At 38.4% G+C, this 16,707-nt stretch overlaps 1 protein-coding gene across 6 annotated transcripts in view; it reads left to right on the forward strand.

Moving 5' to 3' along the window:
* Window positions 1-15,094, forward strand: part of LOC142336312 (brefeldin A-inhibited guanine nucleotide-exchange protein 3-like) — a 179,254-nt gene extending 164,160 nt beyond the window's left edge. For 5 of the 6 annotated variants that reach the window (XM_075385052.1, XM_075385056.1, XM_075385053.1 and 2 more), the window contains 7 exons: window positions 3,069-3,380; window positions 3,490-3,733; window positions 4,179-4,294; window positions 5,993-6,238; window positions 8,400-8,538; window positions 8,816-8,836; window positions 14,060-15,094. In XM_075385052.1, the coding sequence (XP_075241167.1) occupies window positions 3,069-3,380; window positions 3,490-3,733; window positions 4,179-4,294; window positions 5,993-6,238; window positions 8,400-8,538; window positions 8,816-8,836; window positions 14,060-14,308 (1,327 nt within the window). In that variant the 3' untranslated portion in view covers window positions 14,309-15,094. The remainder of the gene's footprint in view (window positions 1-3,068; window positions 3,381-3,489; window positions 3,734-4,178; window positions 4,295-5,992; window positions 6,239-8,399; window positions 8,539-8,815; window positions 8,837-14,059) is intronic. The other variant, XM_075385054.1, reaches the window with a different exon arrangement.
* The last annotated feature ends 1,613 nt before the right edge of the window (window positions 15,095-16,707 follow it).

A 16,707-nucleotide genomic window follows, 5' to 3' on the forward strand; every position in this document is an offset into this window, starting at 1 on the left:
ACTCGTCAATTGCATGACCAGTCAAGCGTGTTGGCAGAATTCCTCTTGACTGAGCGTCATTCCACCCGTTCGCTTGACAGACAGCATGGAAGTGTCTCGCCCTACGGTCGAAAGAGTTGAAGAACTTCGACGGGAACTTGCGGGGTACTTGGGCTTGGGGGCCTCCTGCCGCTGGAGCCACTGCAGCACCGCCACCTCCTCCCGCTCCAGCTCCTGGTTGTGCCATCTGAAGCTGGAAATTGTCTCCTTCTTCCTCACAGTAGCCTCTCTGGGACCACCACTGTAAGATTGCCTATCGCGTGCTCAAACACGTTCTCGGAGCAAGTGCTTCTGCTGAGCCTCGCGCTCTTCTGGTATTCTCCCGGGTTCCTGTGCTTCTCCTCTGCAAGGGGGCAACCTCACTTCTGCTGTTGGCTACTGGACCAGGAAGAAGAAAAGAGTTGCAGCTAGAAGATTGAATTGAAGTCTTCTGGAGAGGGTATCTGTAGAGAGGGCCAAGTCCGTTGTTGAAGCTCCAAAAAGTCCGCAACACTGAGTTTGAATTTTTCAGAGTCCTCCTTTTATCCTACTTTTCCATATGCCTTAAGTTTAGCCAATCAAACCCTTGACGTCAGAACTCTGTTTCTTTTGTTTTGGTAATACGTACCGCATGGAGCATGAACTTGGAATTACCAACCCTCTCCTCAGCATCCTTTCCTATTTTGTTCATGCATACAGATTTAATCAGAATCACATACCCATATTACTTTTTATGTGTTTCTACTAAATGAATGCTCTGAAATTGGTACTTCATTAAAAAGGGTAATATAATTTGTTTTACGGTGTAATCAACCACCTGAGCCTCGCTTCCTTGCTAACTTTTGTGACTAAATTCAAACTACATTTCCTATTCAGTATTTGCTTATAAATTTTGTTTGGTTCATCAACTTTGACGATTTGGTGGATCTTGGATCAACTACGAATGGAGACAATCAACGGAACAAGAAATCAGCAAGATCATTGGGTCAGTAGTAAAATAAAAACAAAACTTAAAAGACAATTGTAGACTGTATATAAATATACTTTGTTCATATATGTTGGTGAATTAATCTTCTTTTAACTTATTCCCTTAGTCAAGCGAATTGCTCTCTACTCAGGCATAATTCTTATTTTACTATTTGAGGCTATACGACAATTATTTTAGTCCTAAATTGCGTCTATTTTGCAGTCCTACACCGACGCTGTACACCTTATTTATAGAAAGTTTGATTTGCGTATGAATATGTGTGAAATGGTTCTTTAAGATCTTTTCAATAATAGAACATGGAAAGTAACCAACTGAGGGAAGAACGGAACAAAAATTTTATTGTTTTTCGATTTTTATTTTTAACTTTGATGCTTGCGCTGTCGAGCTGTGATCATCATATTGATTAGCGGTCTATTTCGCCTCATATCCGAATTAATGGGAAATTTGGAGGATGAAATCAATTTTTATAAATCAATGTTTATAAAAATGTTTATAAATTCAATGTTTATAATCCAAATACTATGTAAAGGTAATTTTTTTTAGCGAAGTAGAAAAATTCTTTATTTACGCAAAATACTTTCCAAAACCATGTATTTATTTAATTAATAAGTTTTCAATGTGACTGTTAATTGAACTGATCACTTATGGAAGCTTAGTAATAAAAAAAATAGTCCGAGAAAAAATGAAGAAAAGATGTTTTTCAACACTGCTCCGTTCTTCTCGACTGATCTTTTCGTACTTTTAATAATACGTTCTCCTGATTGATCCAAAATTGATTGAAATATGGAATCACTAAACTGCAAAATCAACCAGCGTTGACGCACAAAAAGCTGATATTTCCAGTTTTAAAATTTCATTTTTTTTCGATTTGTAACGTGAAAATTGAAGAAAGAAAAAAAATGTTAATTTGCTTTAAATTGTACAAAATTCGCAAGAGTGCGAATAAAGGACACATAAAATAAAAACAATTTAAAATTAACTTTTTGACAAAAAACAAAACTTGATAGTAATTAACCTTAATTTTTAATTTAATTTTCATTTTCTTCGTTAACTAATAATTTGCTACTGTTGCTCTTTTCAAACTTCTCAAGCGAAGTTTCCGTGAAAATATTCTAATATAATTGAAAACGCAATTGGTTTTTCATCGGATGAAGTTTTATCAGCCGTGAGGGTTCCGAATGGCTTTTTTTTTCAAAATAAAAGTATTCAAGGTTGCTACCGAAAAACTGTTTCAGGTTGGAGCTTCGAAACTTTGATAGACAAACGAGCCTTACGTCTCAGAACAAAGAAAATTGTTTGACAAACAGGAGACGTATTTTGGAAGATGCCGTGCTACGTACACTCGCGCGCGTCTTGTTAAGTTTTGAAACATTTTGATGCAATGTTCCTTTCTTAATATCTTGTTAATATCGATTCGAACTAAACTTAGGGCATATTATTTGGATAATAAAGATTTTTTTGATATGTTTCATTAGGTATTGCACGTTTTTTCTCTGGGCACCTCTTGTAGTGTCATTTGACTAGTATGGTGCCCAAGGTGGTATAGTGATTAAATTATTGTTCTGTATAAAATTCTCTGTATCGTCTACCATCTGAATTTAAATCTAATCTTGTTAGCCATTTCTCTGAGTGGGGTCATGAATGCGGTCGATGCAATCGTGATCTGCGATAAATGTTTAGGCACATTGGAATATGGAAAACTCATCAAAAGCAACTTTTTTCTATTACACATTATATTACACTTCTGTTTAATACCCGATGTTTGCTATATACATGAGAACTGTTCAATGAGGCTTCGTTAGAGATTGCTTTTAAAAATAATTATAGTGTTATTCTCTTCTTACGATCTGCGTAAGCACCTGATTGCGCGTTGGCTTTCCATTCTTGTGGCAATTGATTTTTTGCGGAAATCAGTGTAATGATGATCGACCTTTCGCATTATTTTTTCCTATTACTTCACCAGTTAAGTCTTCTTACGTTAGTAAGAGATCCGATTTTCACACTTAGATCTTTTTAGTTTACTTTTAAGCAGTAGTTGCAAATTTGTGTTCTGTCCTTTTAGGGCGACTTTGAAATTGGAACCATTATTGAACTATCTACCTGCAACCGCAACTACGCCACCCTTTTATCAATGTAGTCACAACAACCACCCCGTTGAGAGCAGACGGTCAGTGAGTGAGGTTAGCAGCGAGTACTCCAGCACCACCCCTGACCTCCTCTCTCCTGTCCTGTCACTTAATCACACCCAGGAAGATGGGTCGTCCAACTTCAATCTGATCAACTCAACCTCTGCAGGGAGGAGTGCAGTGGCTGTTTCGGGAGCGGGCAAGTCTCCACAGGAGAACAGACAAGATATGATGGACAGGCTCAAAAGGTAAGATTTGTTTACATAGTGCTGTGGAAGCAACTTGTTTGTTGAATGCGTTCAAAATTGGGAAAATTTGCACTTGAAATCTATTAAATGTTTACTGATTGTTTGCTAGGCTCCAAGCTTCTTCGGGGTCCGGTCATCAGCCAGCTCCTGAACTGAGTTTTGCTCCTCCAGAGGAGATAGAAGAGGGTCCACTAGGTGGTGCTCTGACGTCATCAGACAGCAAGAGTAGCGTAAATAGCATTGGGGCATCAGGCACTGCTGGTGGCCAGTGCGTGGGTGTGTCCTCTGGTATGGAATGGATTGTGAAGAGAATGTACGCCATGTGTGCTGAGATTTGTGCCATCTATGTACAGGTAATCAGTGTTCCTTTTGTTAATGGAGCTCAGTTTTAGCGTTTATCAGCTGTGTTGTGTCACCTCCAAAATTCAGTTTAAGCAATTAAAGCAATCCTGAGGTATAAAACAAAGAAAGAGAGTTGAAACAGGTTGTATGGCTTGCAGTAAGTGAGCTTGCATCTAGCTCGTTGTGAGTCCGTGATGGTATAATTGTAAGTGATATATAATATGTCTTGCAAAACTTATCATTATCTGGAATTTGCTACCAAAAAGAGAATATTGACCCAAACTTTCGAGGAAGTAGCGGCGACAAAGCTATACTATCCATGCTGTCTGAAAATCTGTCGTTGAGGTTTTTCATCCTATTTGCTTTTTGTGGTTAAACTGAGCTTCAGCTCTGTTATCATTCACAAAAATCCAAACACAATTCTGGCTGTGCACTGAATTGTGAACTGTGTTTTAGATGCACCTGGACAAGCAAGGAGACATGGACCTGGAGAGGATATCAAGCCAGCCTCTCTTCCTTCTCATCCCAGACGAGACAAATGTGCCCAAGACCAAAAAGTCATCACTCTTCAGGTATATATAGTAATTAATAGCCTCGTCAGCAATTCCAGGCGGCTATTATTGCGCTCCTAATTTTTTTTACAATTCAAAGAATTTGAATTGTATTGGGGCGCTGTCTTTTTTTTAAGATCTGTTCACACATTTTCATGATTTTTGAAGTCAAATTGGAGTAGTGATTTTGGTCACGCCGAAACAGGAAGTGGCGCGAAAAAGCGAGTGGTTTTGCGACGTGAATTTTTTTCGCTCTAATTTTAAAGTAGAGTGAGATAACGGTGTTTGAGCAAAAGTTCGCTTTCTCGCTAGTGGTTTTTTGTTCACATGCGGCAATTTCACTTCAATTGTTTTTGTTTTTTTTCGACTTTTTGGATTGGTTTTTTTTTCTGAATGTTTTTTCCAATCCATTCATCGTTCATTCTAAGCATAGTTTTTGTTAGAATCAAGTTTCTATTTCTCGCTACTGGATTTTTGTACATTTGTGGCATTTTTATTGATTTTCTGTTTTTTTCTGTTTTTATCTGATTTTTTGGAAATTATTTTCCCAATTCACTCATAGTCCGTTCTGAGTCTGTTTTTTGTTTAGTCAATGAAAATTCTTTGAACTGTACGTCAGGACTTGACCTTCTATGTTTTTTACTTCGTCTAACAGATTTTTGTAACAGATTTTTTTTCGTCTTACCCTGACTTTTTCAATGACTTCAGTGACTTCTACTGCTTTGCTGTTAATATTTGTCTGCGTGACGACTTTTCTGCTTTTAGGTCGATTGCGTGACTTACCTCACTCAAAAAAATAACTTCTGAGCTTACATATGGAACTTTATTTTATGAACATTTACTAGTTAAAGATCAATAGTGTTTATCTAAGTAGTGCCAAAACTATATGCCCTAATTCTTGAGTATTAGTCTTGAGTTTTTGATTTCGAAAATCAATTTTGAAAATGCTTTTTTAAGGCCTTTTCCTTATAGACCGTATGTGTATCATAAAGACGACAGTACGTATCTAACCCAAAAAATCTAGTGGTCTACTAAAGGACTTTTAGTCAATCTGCCTATCTTGTTTCTTTAGTTGTTTCAATACATGGAAGGCCACAAGCGTCTATCGCGGCTATTTTCCGGCATTCTGCCGGCTATGTTTTAGTGAATTTTGACCATCTTCTGCGTGGAAAAGTTCAGATTTTGTTTTAGTATAGATTACGTACTCTGCTGAAGTTCGTGAGAATATTTTAATTTCTACCTATGCAAATAGGAGTTTTTTGCGTTGTAATTTCAGGCATTGCAGACTTTAGAAATTTTGAAACTAGCCCGTGCGTGTTTCGAGAAATAAGTCGCTGAGCTACGATGCCATTTGGCGACATTACCTACACGCACCAATAAAAAGCACCTTTGCTTCTTTAAATTTTTAAAATGCCGAAAAATTCCAGTGCCATATTTGCAACTACAGTTATCTATGATGCCAGAATTCAAAACGGAAACACTTTTAGAATTTCTTGATAAATTACTTAAAGTGTAATCTATACAGGAAACTTTTGAATCGATTAGTACTGTGAGCTTTTTTGTGCAAGCATCACATCAATTTGAAAACTATTTAAGGAAAACGAGTGTTTGAAGCACCCTTATTTACGTTAGGGAGATGTAAACGACGCTGTAATTTGTTCCTTTTCAATCGCTTTTTTGTTTTTGATATCCTAATGGACAAAATGGTTGTGCCGATAGGGACTTTGGTCTGAGCAGTGGAGAGATTGTCCCTATAGAGGAGGATGAGCCCCTGGAGATCAGAGCACCCAACAAGAGGGAATCGATGGAGTGGGGAACGACGCCACTGGGACTGCAGCACCCCGGCACCTCATCCTCCACTTCTGCTCTCAATGGCGCCTACAACTCCGTGACTGCCCTCAATCATGGCTCTGCGGGTGACTTCTACGAGGACTCTACCAAGATGTACACCGTTGCCACTAACAGGTCATTACCTTTTCACTGTTGAAAATGTAGCCTCTATAAATTTGCTGCTCAATTGTTTGCGCGAACTATATTTTCATACCCTGTTAAACAGTAATATTAGCTGAGAGAAAGCGGTACTTTATCTTTTAATATTTTAAATTTTGCCTACTAAGTTTGAAGTTAATTGCGGGCTGAAAGACTTTATTAAACCAACTGGTTCTATCCCTACTTTTTATCCCTTCAATAGTTTTTCTTTTTGGGAAAATTGAACATTGGTTGAAGGGTTTCAACCAATAGAATTCAAACATCAAATGCACCATCCTATTACCCAATCAAGGAATGCATGGAAATGCTCATAAAAGAGCAAGGAGATGCCGTCTACGTTCCGGCTCCCAGAAGGGAACTGGAAACTCCAGAAAGCGACGGACTATCTCCTGAAACAGGCACCCGACCATCATAGCCCGGTCTTCCTGGGTCTGAAGCTGGACTGCCAACTGAAATTCGCAGCACATGCGAAAGATCTCAAGAAGAAGATAGCTGCGAGATGGAGGGCCCTAGAAGCCATCTCAGGCCGATCCAAAGGCACCACCCAGAGGCATTTAAGAACAGCCTATATCACGACGACGAGATCAATCGCAGATTACGGCTCAGGCGTCTGGCTCTCCAACGCCCAACCGACAACCAGAGACGCCATGGAGAGTCAACAAAACAAATGTGCCAGGTAGTGACCGGGTGCCTAGCAGTAGCAAACTCGGAAGCAGTCCTTGCATGTGCGGATCTCCCTCCTCTCCGACATGTGGCACAAGAAAGAGCTACGCTGCTGAGGGAACGCCTACTATGCCTGGAACCTGAAGCTCCTGCCCATGAGACCGCCAAACGCCAAACAAGGCCAAGATTGAAGAGCCGTTCAGATGAATCTTGGAAACGAGGACATGAGGAGAAGACAGACCCGAGGCGCCCCTAAAGAGGATGTTGGCGGAGGATGGCCACTGAATTTCAGTGTACCAAGACCCTTGACTCAACTGAAAGAGAACCATGCCTATACGAGTACCCGCCATGGGAAGACGCCAATCCACTAGTCGTGGCCGAGAACGACCTCAAGCGAATGTCTAAAGAAAGACGAGTCCAAATGACAGAAAAGCTCCTCTCAGATCTTCCACCTGACGATATCACCATCGGGACAGACGGCTCCGCGGAAGGAGTAAGAAACGGAGGAAGCGGTTGTGTGGTTGAGACACTGTTTTTCGGAACCACCATCAGAAGCGCTGCAGGAAGCTCTGCTCCTACTTTTCAAGCAGAACTGACTGCAATTGAGACTGCTCTGTCATACAAAGTCGAACTGAGACCTGAACACGGCTCCAGTATCCGCCTGATGAATGATTCCAAATCAGCACTTGAAAAGCTGATGTCGGGCCCCGAACACAAGGACACACAGACAGGAGTCAGAATCTGGCAATTGCTCAACCAACTCCACAGAGTGGTGTTCGTGTGGGTCCCATCACATTGCGGATTGGAAAGAAATGAACACAATGACACACAAGCAAATAAAGCTGCTAGACTACCTCAAGACCACCGGCCAATAACGTATCAAACAACACGAGCAGCCGTCAGACGTGAGAGAAAAGAAGCAGACAAGAATTTCTATGGAAAGTGGAAGGAGCTCACTAAGATCTCAAGGACGAAGAAAGCACGAAATCGAAGAGAAGAGGTGAATGTCAACCAGATCCTCACCCGAGAAACCTCCCTCTGCCAGGCCATACTCTCCCGCATCGGCGCCGCAGACGAGCCCAACTGCAAGGATTGCGGGGAAATCGACACATTTGACCACCTGGTCACCTGCCAAAGAGGAGAGGCCAAGAGACGCGAAATAGCCGGACAAGAAGACTCCCCAGACCATTTCCTTCGCTACACTGGGGACCTGCTGAAACTACTAAGATGGTGGGGTCGGTCCTAATATCAGCATCGACTTTTTTAATGCTGCAAAAGTCGCCTGAAAGAAAGAAGAAGAAGAAGAAATGCTCATAATATCTAAAGGAATTGCAGATGGTTGTGGCCACCATTTCTTGCTCTACATTCTCTCACTCCCCGTTGCGCTCATTTGAATTACTGCTAAACTGTCTCACTAAATGTGGCTGAACTATCTAAGGCGGCAATTGTGAAGTGTATTTGTGGTTGTGTTTAGGACTATTAAGAATCTGATGAAGGAGTACAAGAAGAGGAAAGTACAGCACTCTCGTTCTGTGTTTGTGAGGAAGCCATTCCAGGAGATGAAGGACCCTGTATACGACCCTAACAAGTCACCCGATGACAACTACCAACAGGTATAATTGCTTCACATCTCGCTTTGAGAGTTTTGAGAGCAGTTGTGGCCATTTATGTTTAGAGAACCCCTTGTGTGCTTGGAAGCTGCTGTACTTAAAAGATAGAAGTAAATAATTGCATTCATTAGAAACAAGTTCATGTTGAACTTGAGGTCTCGTACTGGAATGAGTTAGGCGAGTTTCGTAAACCTTCAACAGAACTGGGAGCCTTGAAGTAAATATCATGACAAGACGAAAGATATTAATATAGCTCAATCAACACGTAATTGTTGTTTAGGATGAATTTGATGATATTTCGGTATGTCTCGCTTATAAAGCATGTCTTGTGTTTTAAACTCATTTTAATTTTTAACGGTATCTGATTCCTCTTAACCAAATTGTTTGTCATCAAATTGCAGTTATCATTTTAACCAAGATTGACCGTTAATTTTTAAACTAACCTGCCAGCTCTATACTGTTTGACTCAAGTTCAGACTAATTGCATTTTATATCCTTGCATGATCTGAGACATATTGGGTTTTAAGGCTACAAATGTTTAGAATGTTTCCTTAATGAATATCGCGTTTTTCCATGTATATGATACAAGAAGTACCACATGATCATGCTTTCATTCGTATATACAGACAGCCAATCCATCAAATCAGTGCTTTAGGAAGGCTCTTATTGCAATAGTTATAATTGTATTAAAATTTTTATTCGGCAGGCTGCAGGAGACCATCATTGTTTTTTTTGTTAAAAAAGACACAGAATGAGCGTATGATTATTGAATGAGTGTATCATCTCAATTCAAATCTAAATATGAAACGGGAAACAGAGGCAAGGCCGGCTAACTGATGCTTTAAATCCGATGTGATGTGCTCCTCATATTCGGTCGGTGCGAAAAATGTGCTGTCAATAATCTTGATTGCTTTGATTAAGCGTAGGGTTAAGCTTAAGATAGTAGGGCTTAACACAAGAATGGAAAGGAAATTTTTTGAATGATACAAGGCCTGCGGTATTGTCGAAATTTTTTTCATACGTCCGATTTTAATCTTGCTCCTCGCGGGCAGTTTAAAGAATAGTATTAATATTTAATGCCACACACCTATGAAGTGTCGAAAATCTTGTCTGCAATTGTATTGTCTGTGCTTTCGGCATTTATCTTGTTAATTACTCTCAAACGAAGTTTTTTGTAGCAATTATATTAGTCATGCGGTCTTTTTATGCAATTTTTCGCTTGACCAATTTGTCGTCCAAACCTTTAACTTTTGTCCTCAAAAATGGGATAAACAGGCCGGAGGGCATAGACTGGTTGAGCGGCTCTCTTAGATCCTTACACCTTACCAGTCTCTAAGTATGTGATTCACATACTCTTTTGAGGAGACAATTTCATAGTGTGAAGAGAGGTTCTTAATCTTAAAAGTTTGCCCCCCCCCCCCCACTCAAACCCCGCCTCCAACACTCCCCTTCCAACCTCCGCCACGCTCTCTAAAACTCTGTGGTCGATGAAGAAAACAAAAATTTTGCGTTCTTTTAAGTCTGTGATAGTAGGGCTTAACCCAAGAATAGAAAATGTTTTGAATAATACATGGCCTGCGGTATTGTTTGTCTTTTGCTTCCATTATTATGGAAAAGGAGTGGGAGATGTGTTTGACATCAAAAACGCTTGCACTAGTTGATCACTGTAGAAGTGAAAACGACTGCTTTTGAAGGCCAGTCACATGTAATTCATAAATTGAAATTGTATATACGATGTCCGATTTTCACGGTACCTCAAAGCCCATCTAGAGCTCTTACTGCTGGCAAAAATATAAATGTTTATAGGAGATTGGGATGATAAAAAGATTTTGTCATCATCTAATTGCCGCTTAAGAGAACAATCAAAACTTGGGTAAATTAGAAAATTGGCAAAGCTTTGTCCGAAAAAAGTCCTTTTTTCCAAAGAGGTTCACCTTCATAGAAAATTTTTTAAATATGTTTTTAAGCAGCAATAATGCTGTAGATGTGAAAAACGAAGCCGAAATTTGTTGTCCATATAAGCACCAGCAATTAAGTCGAAAGCATGAAAGATCTGTACTTTTATACGTCCAACATATGCCATTAATTGCTCTTAAATAACGTCCTCGCTTTTTTATCAGATCGATCTAAGTTGTCGAAGGAAACATTAGCTGAGCAAAGTAAACTATCCTCCCCTAGTGGAAGCTGGCTATCATAAAAATACCCCCAACCCGTCGTTTGCGAAGAGTCGGTTCTTTAAATGTTCATTAATAGCCGTCGTCAGCCTCTCAACGGCTATTATTTATGCGCTCTCCTTTTTTTACAATCCAAAGGATTTCGATTGAATTGGGGCGCTGTCTGTTTTAGATCTGTAAACTTTTCATGTCAATGAGAAGTCAAATTAGAGTGGTGATTTTAGTCAAGCTGGTGTAGTAAAGGGTGCGAAAAAGGAAGTACGGTTGATGCATGATTTTGTCCCAGCTGCTTTCAGACTGGAGTGAGAAATGGGTGTTTCAACACATTTTCGGTTTTTTAATGCTATTTGTTTCACGTACAGTAACCTGACTTCCATTTTCGATGTTTTTCTCCCGATTTTCTTAACTCATGGTTTCGAAATGTCATACTTGGGTTCTAATAATGCATAGTCGTATTTTTGAAGTAATCAAAGAGCAATTAATGGTTTTATATGACTCAGACACTGTTTGTTTTAATGGAATATCGATATATTTCTTTTAATTTTTCGAGTTTTGACCGTTGTTGTAGTTCTTTTTCTTGCCCTGTTTTTCAGTCTCATTAATGACTGATCATATTGGCGCATTGATCAGTCCTAATAGAATCGATGTAGTAGTTTTAATTCATATCCAAAGCTTTTAACTACTTTGTCACATTTTGTCTGTAAAACATATCAGCAATTTTTTTTAGTCTTGTACAGTTTTCGATATTTTTTTCACGATTGGCGGTTTTAAAATTTTGCGTGTAGTTGTTATCTTATCCCTCAATCTTATCAGTGACAGGTCTCATCGATTGCTATGGAGGTTTAATTTAATCAAATTAATTGTTTCAATTCATGTCTAAAGTTTTTTATAACTTTGACATATTGTTTTCAAAAAATATTAGCAGTTTTTTGCCCCATTTTTATTGTTCGTTTAGTTTGCCTAATGACTTAATGTCATTATTGGTAACCGTCATCGGTTGATTATTAGATAGACATGAATTAAAGACTTGAAACCATATCGCTTTTAAACTATTTTTTGTCTTTGTGGATTTCTGAGTTTCGAACGTCTTTGCTGCTCTTGTTGTGGTTTTGTGTTAGCCTCAAAAATAACAGTTCTTATTTACTTTTTTCGTGTGGCGTAATTGTCTTCAATTTATCTGCGTCAGCGTTCAACTATCGTTTCTATAGCGACTTAGGTAGCATTTGTTTCTGAAGATTTTTGATGAATTTTAATCTTGCCATCATGTGTTGCTCTTTTTGACACGTTTTCACGGAGTCTTCTGGGACGTTTGCATCCTCACATTTCAAAATAATTACATATTTTGCATTTTGTAATTGAACGGTCTGGCTAACTCAAATGAAAATGCCTTGATAACCTTGAGACATTAGTCCTTACTAGGTTCACTCTAACGCAATTCAATTTCTTCTTTAATAAATGATGACAAACGTCCTCCATTTATGGAGTAATTGTAAACTCCCATTGCGATGGCAACCTACTCGTTTTCGACACTGAATTAATTTTTATTGATAGTTTTTAATTTAATACATATTTTTATCAACAATTTTGACAGCCAGTTTTCTTAATAGCCGCCTCAGCTTCTCAGCCGGCTGTTATAGTGCTCCTATTGCAATTCAAAGAATTTGGATTGTATTGGGGCGCTGTCTTTTTTTAAGATCTGTTCACACATTTTCATGATTTATGAAGTCAAATTGGAGTAGTGATTTTGGTCACGCCGAAACAGGAAATGGAGTGAAAAAGATAGTGGTTTTGCAGCTTGAATTTTTTGCTCTAATTCTAAAGCAGAGTGAGAAAGCGGCGTTTGAAAAAAATTGCTTTCTCGTCAGTGGTTTTTTGTTCTTATGCGGCAATTTCACCTTGATTTTCACTGTTTTTTCGATTTTTTGGATCCGATTTCTTTAAATGGTTTTCCCAATCCATTCGTAGTTCATTCTAGGCCTAGTGTTTTATTTGAACCAAATTTATCTTTCTCACTAATGCTTTTTTTGTCAACAAGCGGCATTTTGACTTTGATTTTCTGTTTTTTTTAATTGCGCTCAAACGAAGTTTGTAGCAATTATATTAGTCCTGTCGGTCTTTTTTTTTATGCGATTTTTCGCTTGACCAATTTTTCGTCTGACGCTTTTGACTTTTCGTCCTCAAAAACGGGATAAACAGGTAGCGCCCAGCGGGCATTATGTGCTCTTAGAGCCTTTCAGGTTTGTTTCAGCTCAAACTGTCTTGGAGACTTATACTTATACTTATGGTGTGAGGGGCGGTTCTTAGAGGTTGACACCCCCCCCCCTTTGTTGACCCCCCACCCCCACTATTGGCTCCACCCCCCCCCCCACCGCGCTTTTGCCCCCCCCCCCCACCCAGTGTGCTGCCCCCATCAGCCCCCGGTGCACCCCCCCCCCCCCCCCCCCCCCGTGGCTAGCTACTGACCAAGCCAACCGCTCGCCGGTCGTTTGAGAGCAACGTTAGTCGCCCGACGTTAGTCGGTTATGTTTAAAATTTTGATCTGATTTATTGGAAATGGTTTTTCGAATTCACTCATAGTCCGTTCTAGGTCTAGTTTTTTGTAAGAATCGAATTTACAATGCTCGCTTGTGGTTTTTATTCTCGCTAGCGGCATTTTGACATTGATTTTCTGTTTTTTTTGTTTTTTGATCTGATTTTTTTAGAAATGGTTTTCCCAATTCACTCGTCGGTTCTAGGTCTAGTTTTTTTGTTTGGCCAATGAAAATTTTTGAGTTGTACGTCAGGACTTGTCGAGCTGTACGTCAGAACTTTTTTTTCGTCGAATAAAAATTTTTCACTTTATTTTAGTTCACAGCATGTTCAAAATTTTGCGTGAAATGTTTTTGACTTCTCTAAGCTAGTTTCACTCTTCTCTCATTCTGCTGAAAGTGCTTTTAGACAGCAGTTGCGCAGCAAAGTAATTCAATATGAACAGAGCCAGTATCAAAAAACGAAATCAGAAATAGAAACGCGATAAACCCATAAAACCCAGTTTTAGATGCCCGTTTCTCGATTTTGTTTCTTGTAAGTCTTAGTTACCATCTTTAATGCTTGTTGGTATTGATACTAGCTCCTGTATCGTGTCTCTATGATACAGGAGTTTGTTCAACTACAAAATGACATCATAATAGTTCGCACTTTAACATTGTTTTTCTACAAAAATCAATTTTGTTTTTTTTTTATCTATCAATCCCAATTGTGGTTATGGGAATCAACAGCGGCTATTTTCCGGCAATCTGCCGGGTATGTATTTATTTGGATATCCAGCTGGATGAACGGCTGTTTGTGAATCTGACTTTGTCTTTTTACAGATGGAAATTTCGCAGCAGCAGAAGAGTTCAATCATAAAAGACTCCGATGCGAAAATCCAGGCATGGACCGAAATGATTACGGGGATGATCCAACTGATCCAGTTCCCGAATGACGCTCTGTTTAAAGACCTCCTCCCAGTTACATTCCCAGTCATAAACCAGCTCATGTGTCACGTGACCAACCCCCTGGTAAGACAGGCTGTCTTTGACTACATGAACAGAATATCACGCATATACAACTTCGTGTAAATACAGCGATATTGCGTAAAAGAAATCAAAAATTTGCAAAACAAGACGAAATAGCTCGAATAAACTTTATCCGGAATTTCATGTGAACAAATATTCATTCTTTAGAGCCTTTCGCTTATTTAAAATTCTCATTGATTTGTATCATCAATCAGCGAACAAAGCGAGACAGTTCAGTCGAATTTAGACAACGATTCCAGTGGATAAGATCCATTAATTCTCAGTTGCCAGGTCTAGTTAGGTATCTTCATAGGTTCGCTTCGTCATTTAAATTTTGTGTATATTTACCTATACTTTGTGTGTATATCAGTGATTAATATTTCGTTCGAAGTTTCTGCCTCAAATTGAGTGAAAAGATATAAGGGCTTTCCGCTATCACAATCAGCTTGTTAAATATTTCAACGATTGCAGTGTATTTTAAATTGGAGATTCAAACTTATATTAAAGACTATTTAGTATAGTTGTCGCGTATTTTTTGGTGATCATTAAATGCTTAATATTTCCTAGGGTATATCTGTGGATATAGTATGTAAATATGTTGATTTAAAATTTATTAAATAGCTTTGTTTTGGGTTCTGCCGTTTTTAAATTTGTGCGTTTTGACTCCTATCGAAGTGCAATGAACTTAGTAAGGTCAACTCAATGTTTGTGTGTTTATATATAAAGAAGAGTAAGAGCAATTCGAATAATCAAATCATTATTATTGAAAATTTATGTGAATATATTTGTATTCTGTTTGTGACTTCAGTCTGATTAATTCTGGTTTATCTTAATTCAGTTTTACTTTTATCTGTTTTTTAAACGTAAATGTTTGATGGTATGCTAGTTTCGGACTCCGAAATTAGAGAAGCATTCATTTGCTCTCCGTCAACCGATGTGCCGAATCCTGGTGTGTTAATAATACCTTACTTATACTTAATACTTTATAGACTTACTTTTCTCTCTCGCTGAGAGATAAACATAGCCGCCAGATTGCCGGCAAATAGCAGCGATAGACGCTTGTCGCTGGCCTTCCATGAATTGAAACAACTAAAGAAATTAGATAGACAAATCGACCACCAGTCAACCTTTTTGGGTTAGATTGGGACTGTCATTTTTATGAGACACATACGGTTTATAAGGTAAAAGCCCTAAAAATGCTTCTTCAAAGTCCATATTCGAAATCAAAAACTCAAGACTAATACTCAAGAATAAGGGCATATAATTTTGAGACTACTTAGATGCACACTATTGATCTTTAACTAGTAAATGTTCGAAAAATTTTAAGTTCCATAGGTGGTTTCAGAAGTCATTTTTTGAGTAAAGTAAGTCACGCAATTGACCTAAAAGCAGAATTGACGTCACGCACACAAATTTTAACTGCAAAGCAAAAGAAGTCATTGAAAAAGTCAATTCCAAGAAGTCAGGTCGTAAGATTCATCGATGGAGACGACGAATTAAAATCACATAGCAGGTTAAGTCCTGAAATACAATCCAACGAATTCAATAAAGAACTTAGAAGTACTCTACCAGACCAGCAGATCAATTGAACAAGGCCAACGAAATCACAAAATCGTCCCAAAAAGTTGAGAAACAAATAATCAAATAGACTAAACAAAAACATAGTCATTGTTTAAACTCTTAAAGCGTTTACCCCGAATTTAAGATTTAGAAAATGACAGAAAAACTCAAAAAAATTGATATGAAGTGCAATTTTAAATGCAATGTTGCTGAAAATCACAATATTATTTTCAGATTCATTTCTGGGGTCATGCCCATTATATCCCCCCCCCAGCTTAGTGGTCAGATAACCTATAGCCCCCCCAATCATGGTAATTGTACCATAATGGGGGGCTATATTTTCATGGCGGTGCTATAATGGGAAAGACCCAATTTCTGCGTCTATAGAGGCTATCTAATAACCCAATTCCAAGCATTAAAGAATTAATTAGCTCACAAAGATCGATAAACACGGTAAAAGCCTAGGTAATTTTATGAAATTTTCTCAAATTTCATCAAAAACTAGAACTTCGTTCTACTAAAATGTTCAAAACCACTTCATTGCCCCTAGCAATTTTGTGATATCATACGAACAAATCCTGTAGGAGGTTAGCTGGCTCCCGAGGCAATAAAAACAGAACAAAATGTTTTTAAAAAACTAAATTTTAGCAAAATTTTTAACTTTCGAAATGTTAATTGGTTGGTATCAAATCCATAAATACTAAGAAACATGCAGTAATTTTTTGTCACACCGTGGAATTCGTTTTCTGGCACTTGAGGCTGGACAGAAATCAAAAATTGACAAAAAATATTAGGAAAACCTGAAAAAATTTGCAGACCTTTATCAAACTTTTGAAAACCATTTTATTGTTACCAGAAACTATGCAGTGACCTATTAACAAACCTTAAAGGAGATTCCTTGG

Source organism: Convolutriloba macropyga, chromosome 3 (assembly GCF_964194025.1).
Source record: "Convolutriloba macropyga chromosome 3, txConMacr16.3, whole genome shotgun sequence".
NCBI classification, from domain to species: domain Eukaryota; kingdom Metazoa; phylum Xenacoelomorpha; order Acoela; family Convolutidae; genus Convolutriloba; species Convolutriloba macropyga.